General features: G+C 41.2%; 1 protein-coding gene across 1 annotated transcript; it reads left to right on the top strand.

The window, feature by feature from the left end:
- The first annotated feature begins 1,505 nt into the window (after positions 1-1,505).
- Positions 1,506-4,307, top strand: LOC125525828 (anthranilate O-methyltransferase 1-like). The gene is made up of 4 exons (XM_048690830.2): positions 1,506-1,580; positions 1,686-2,090; positions 3,194-3,463; positions 3,868-4,307. Exons 1-4 carry the CDS (start codon positions 1,506-1,508, stop codon positions 4,231-4,233), a joined length of 1,116 nt encoding a protein of 371 aa, XP_048546787.1. The 3' UTR covers positions 4,234-4,307.
- Positions 4,308-6,566: the final 2,259 nt, after the last annotated feature.

Below are 6,566 nucleotides of genomic sequence, written 5' to 3'. Positions count from 1 at the left end.
AAAAAAAGTTTTACCAAGATAAACACAAAAATCGAACCCACTGGTAATGAACATTCTCGCTAAAACAGAAAGAGAAAATAACAATTCAAGAGATTATCAAGGCGCCGCACTATCCTTTTCAAAAATGATTTAAAAAAGCAATGCCTTTAATGATACTGTGATACAAAGACTAGGCCCCTACTCATACTTGGAAAATGAGTCCCTAGCGACCGTCTTCAACTACAATGGTGTAGCATTGTAGAGACCATACTGAGTCCTGGCCTGGACTTCTTACATTGCAACACAGGATTAGCAGAGCGGACCCATCAATTTATTGCCTTATTTTATGGTTGATGCTATTGCTTTGGCCTATTTCTTAAACTCCTGGTCCAGTTTATATTTAACATGATGCTTCGCCCCTGGCTATGTTCATGCTCAACGTAACCAAGGGCGGAGCATCACGTTAAATATAGACTTTGTTTTCAAGCACACGCGAGCATTGCGCGCTTTTTCATTTAAGAAGATAGAGAGGACATTTACAGAGTAATAATTACAAACACTGGATGCGCAGTCCATAGTTCTAGGCTATTACAAGCTACGTAATGTCTCGCGCCAGCCCACCTACGTTAAATATAGACTAGGCCGGGTGTTTAAGAAATAATCTAGTATGAAGTCCGGGTGTACAATAGTATGTAACTTATATATGAGAATATTTTTCTCTTATAAAGAATGACACAACATATAGAAGTTACATATATAAGGTGAGCTACCAACTCTAAAGCGTAAAACAAGTATGAAACCAATGTGTACAATAGTATGTAACCTATATATGAGAATAATTTTCCTGTTATAAAAAATGACAACATTATAACAATGAGATATTTACCAACAAGATGAAGCCGCTACAACAAAGCTGAAAGACTTCGAGACGCCTCAACAAATGTCCAAAAACTAATTTGTAACATTTCGAGAGGGATATAAGTTATGTGTAATATTGACTATACACCATATGACCCGACTAAATTATAATAAAAAAGGTAGGCGCGTAATTGTCGCATCATAATTAGAAAAAACGTCCATTTGAATTGCATTGGCAGTTCCTTTTAAGCTCGTCACAAAGGGAGCAGTATCATGTATGCCAATTTGACATTTTTGCTGACGTGACATATAATTAAATGAGAAAAAAGAAGATTGAGTGTCATGATATGATATTGTGTCATATTAAATGATGTACTAGTATGTGCCATATATGGCAATAAATAAGATATTATCATACTATGCACCCCCCCCTCCCCCCATCTTCACTGCTGGGCCCACCTCACTTAATCAAATCTCAGCCAATTTATCCTAACAACCCCGTAAACCCCCATGAATCTCATTACTTCGTGTTTGTGGGGGTGGTGGTCATCCTGGCTCTATAAATAATAGAGCCGTTGTGGTCTATACTGGACACATGGTGCAGTCAATCTAGCAAGCTTGTAGCCCCGAACTTGCAAAGCTAATAGACATCACCCCCCTGAATAGCTATGAAGGAAGCAAGCGGCATTCACATGGTTACCGGCAACGGCGAAAACAGCTACGCCGCAAACTCCAGGCTCCAGGTTTGTTTGTTTTTTAGTTGAGAGGCTCCAGGTTTGTATCCTGCACTGTGTTGCAATTCGCTCTCGTTGCATGAATAATTTGCTGTGTTTCATGCATGTATGCAGGAGAAGGCCATTTTGGAGACAAGGCCGGTGCTTCGTAAGGCCATACAAGAGGTGTGCACGTCGCTCTCCGCCCGACGGAGCACCATGGTCGTTGCTGACCTCGGCTGCTCATCGGGTCCCAACACTCTGCATGTCGTCTCCGAGGTGATTGACGCGGTCCAATTCTACACTCGGAAATTGGAAGAAGAACGGCGTGCCGTCGAGGTGCAGTTCTTCTTGAATGACCTGCCGGGGAACGATTTCAACCTCGTCTTCCGGTCACTGGAGCAACTTGAACATCTCGGCGGCAAAGAGACGCAGCCCTACTATGTGGCGGGCCTGCTGGGATCCTACTACAGGAAGCTTTTCCCTTCGCGGAGCGTCCATTTCTTCCACTCGTCCTACTCCCTCATGTGGCGCTCTAAGGTATGCATGCATCATATTTACTGCGACGTGATAATTATGTTCTAGTGTTAATATTGTTCACTTTATGTATGTGGTCGTTGCCAGATATGGATGAAGAAAACATGTTAGGTATTGGACCAACTCCAAGATTGTTCAGTCCATATTAATTTTAGGTGTGGTGGATCATGCATAGACCTGAAGGGCACTTTTTTTAGTGAATGCATGCAAAAATGCAAGGCATACTATTAAATTATAGAGAATGGTCGCTGATTGGAAAATTTTGTCTCCATTGTTGCAAAACTATGGAATTTGCACATGTGGAAAGTTCACGTGCCAACATGAATAAATTTTAAAAACAAAAGCATATGTGTTACAATAATATAAATATAATTTCAATGAGTTTAAACCTATTGGATTGAATTTTACTATGTACTTCCTATATTTAGTCCAAGGTAGCATTTTCCGTAATTTTTTGTATGCTATAATATCCCTTTATTTATAATATACTCCCTCTGTAAACTAATATAAAAGCGTTTAGATCACTACTTTAGTATTCTAAACGCTCTTATATTAGTTTACGGAGGAAGTATCATTCAATGCCAATGCGCTGGCACTAAAATGAGCTGTGGTAGTTCTCCCTTTGTATCATTTTACTTTCCATATCAAGAAAATTACGCATACCAAGGAGGAGCTAAGATGGGGTTTTTAGGCTAGAGGTGATGCTAATGCATTGGTTCATGCTAGGGGTGCAGGGCAGCATCTCGCAAAAACAGCCAGCTAATACAAATCAATCTTTTTGTAAGAATAATACAAATTAATCTAACACACTCTAATCTTTCTAGAGCAGAATTTGCTAGTTTAGAATACAAAGCGGGCCGGGTCTGGGCAATCCTTAGTAGTATCCCTAATTCATGCACCCGCTAGTCATAAATACTCATGCTTGCGATGTAATAAAAAATAGAAAAAGAAACTAATATGCAACGTAAATTGAAATGCAGAGAATAAGTTGATGTTCTTGCATAGTAATAACAATGATCAAGATACAAGCTACTAGTCAGCGGTCTGAGTCACTTCGATTTTCTACTAGGGATCAGTGATTAATGCTATGATACTTAATTACCTAGGTCCCCAAGGAACTCTCAAGCTGCACTCACGTGAACGAAGGCAACATCTACATTAGAAAGACTACCCCACCTATTGTGATTAAGCTGTTCCAAGAACAATTCAAAACGTACTTTGAGTTGTTCCTTGCACTACGCTCCAAAGAGCTTGTCAATGGAGGGCGAATGTTGCTAACATTTCTTGGAAGAAAGAGTGCAGAGATGATGATGCATGGGGACGTTAGCACCTTATTTGAATTGGTTGCGAAATGTCTCCATTCCTTGGTCCTAAAGGTACATACGTACATGTTGGTTACATCAATGATTTGCTTTGTTTGCGTTTGACGATTACACCATGTTACTCTTTACTAACAAACTTATAATTGCTTATGTAACTTGATATATGCTCCTAAGTTAATTCATTCAAGCATGGAAGCTTTCCATGAACAAAATTTCATCCGTGTAAGACAGTGACATATATTATCGCATGAGAAGCATACAATGTGGAAGTACACATTCTCGTACACGGAAAAGAAAACTTGCAAGTGAAATTTAAAAGTGAGGACAAAAGATTTCATGTGTAAATTAATACAATAATTACATTGGATTTCAAAGATAAAATATTAAGGAAAAACATCTCTACAAAATAAGAGTTCTCAGTACATTCATATCTAAAATATTATTGGGTTGGATGATAGGGCTGTGTGGAGAAGGAGAAGCTGGACACATTCAACCTGCCATACTATGCTCCATCGGTGAAAGAGGTGAAGGCGTTGATCAATGAGAGTAAGCTCTTTGATATTGAGCATGTCAGACTCTTTGAATCCAACTGGTATCCTCAGGACGACTCAGACAGTGATGTGGTACTAGATTATGCTATCGGCGGGGCAAATGTGGCCAAGTGCATAAGGGCCGTGTTGGAGCCACTAATAGTAGACCACTTTGGAGATAACATTATTGAGGAGCTATTCGTGGTGTATGCTTCTGTCGTTGCAAAGCATTTGGAGAAAGTGAAGGCAAAGTACCCCATCATCGTGGCATCCTTGAAGAAAGCCATGCACTGAACTGGACACAATGTTCATCGCAATAGGAAAAGGCCATAGTTAAATTGGTGGTATATGCTGAACATTATAAAGTTGACGCCTGCTGTTGTTAAATATTACATTTGTGTTGCTCAACTGTTTTTCAAAGACAAAAGTCTCTCTTTTGTGCTCTATAATGAAAATTAGAAAACTTTTAAAGTTGTAAACAAATTTAAGTACCAATGGTCGATAATCAACCTAGAACTTCTCATGTATTTCATCTTTTCGGTGGAGCAAAGACAAATGTTTCATTGTCAAAATGCTCAAAATACCATATGTCTACTAATGTAAGGGTAACCAAGCTACCACCCCCACCCTCCCCTCCCCCAATGCACATTAGTCTATGCGGGCAACCACAATCTATTTAAATTGGGCCAAAATCATTGATGCTTAATAAATTGGCTTTAAAAATGATTTTTTTTCTACAAAGCAATAATTTTCAAGAATGGTTATCCACCAACATGGTGTCACTAGGTCTAGTGTAGCAACTATAACAACGAAAGTGGTGTCCAAACCAATGTCCCACATGAAATGGATGACAATTAAACCTCATCATTGTTGGATTCAACCAATGATGACCATGCATATGGTTTTCACCCTAAAGTTGTAGATCTAGGGCGAGAGGTCTAAAGATTACTGCCTGCACTTCCAAAGCTTTTGGTTGGTAGGTTAGATGGTGGAGATGAGGGGTGGTGGGTGAAAGGCGATTGGGCATCCATTGAAGTGCAACGCAACTATATTGTGTTAGTAGGGAAGTCGTAATTCAGTAGAGCACGCATGTAGGTAGGCGATGAAGGAAATATGCCCTAGAGGCAATAATAAAGTTATTATTTATTTCCTCATATCATGATAAATGTTTATTACTCATGCTAGCATTGTATTAACCGGAAACATAATACATGTGTGAATACATAGACAAACATAGTGTCACTAGTATGCCTCTACTTGACTAGCTCGTTGATCAAAGATGGTTGAGTTTCCTAGCCATAGACATGAGTTGCCATTTGATTAATGGGATCACATCATTACGAGAATGATGTGATTGACTTGACCCATTTTGTTAGCTTAGCACTTGATCGTTTAAGTTTACTGCTTTTGCTTTCTTCAAGACTTATACATGTTCCTATGACTATGAGATTATGCAACTCCTGAACACCGGAGGAAAGCTTTGTGTGCTACCAAATGTCACAACGTAACTGGGTGATTATAAAGGTGCTCTACAGGTGTCTCCGATGGTGTTCGTGGAGTTGGCATAGATCAAGAATAGGATTTGTCACTCCGATTGTCGGAGAGGTATCTCTGGGCCCTCTCGGTAATGCACATCACTATAAGCCTTGCAAGCAATGTGACTAATGAGTTAGTTACGGGATGTTTCATTACAGAACGAGTAAAGAGACTTGCCGGTAACGAGATTGAACTAGGTATTGAGATACCGACGATCGAATTTCGGGCAAGTAACATACCGACGACAAAGGGAACAACGTATGTTGTTATGCGTTTTGACCGATAAAGAACTTCGTAGAATATGTAGGAACCAATATGAGCATCCAGGTTCCGCTATTGGTTATTGACCGGAGACATGTCTCGGTCATGTCTACATAGTTCTCGAACCCATAGGGTCCGCATGCTTAAAGTTCTGTGACGATCGGTATTATGAGTTTTTGTGTTTTGATGTACCGAAGGTAGTTCAGAGTCCCGGATATGATCACAGACATGACGAGGAGTCTCGGAATGGTCGATATGTAAAGATCGATATATTGGATGACTATGTTCAAACACCGGAAGTGTTTCAGGAGGTTTCAGACATTTATCAGAGTACCGGGGGGTTACCGGAACCCCCTGGGGAGTATATTGGGCCTAATGGGTCTTAGTGGGAGAAGAGGAGGGGTGGCCAAGGGCAGCCGCATGCCCCCTCCCCCTCTAGTCCGAATTGGACAAGGAGGGGGCGGGGCCCCCCTTTCCATCTCTTCCTCTCTCCCTTTCTTCTCCTCTCCTACTCCAACTAGGAAAAGAGGGAGTCCTACTCCCGGTGGGACTAGGACTCCCCCCTTGGCGCGCCCTCATACTTGGCCGACCGCCTCCCCCTAGCTCCTTTATATACGGGGGCAGGGGGCACCCCATAGACACAACAATTGATCTGTTGATCTCTTAGCCGTGTGCGGTGCCCCCTCCATCATAATCCACCTCGGTTATATCGTAGAGGTGCTTAGGCGAAGCCCTGCGTCGGTAGCTTCATCAATATCGTCACCACGCCGTCGTGCTGACGAAACTCTTCCCCGAGCTCTACTGGATCGTGAGTTCGTGGGACGTCGCCG

The sequence above is a fragment of the Triticum urartu genome, chromosome 7A, assembly GCF_056163025.1.
Source record: "Triticum urartu cultivar PI428250 chromosome 7A, HENAU_Tu73, whole genome shotgun sequence".
NCBI classification, from domain to species: Eukaryota; Viridiplantae; Streptophyta; class Magnoliopsida; order Poales; family Poaceae; genus Triticum; species Triticum urartu.
The sequence above is the reverse complement of the archived record's forward strand: the minus strand, read 5'-3'. Positions and strand labels throughout refer to the sequence as shown.

Excerpts from the sequence above, each read along its gene's own strand:
- LOC125525828 (XM_048690830.2), top strand. The coding sequence starts at position 1,506 with ATGAAGGAAGCAAGCGGCATTCACATGGTTACCGGCAACGGCGAAAAC. Across the intron at positions 1,581-1,685 it reads CCGCAAACTCCAGGCTCCAG|GAGAAGGCCATTTTGGAGAC; the intron begins GTTTGTTTGTTT and ends GCATGTATGCAG. Across the intron at positions 2,091-3,193 it reads CCCTCATGTGGCGCTCTAAG|GTCCCCAAGGAACTCTCAAG; the intron begins GTATGCATGCAT and ends TTAATTACCTAG.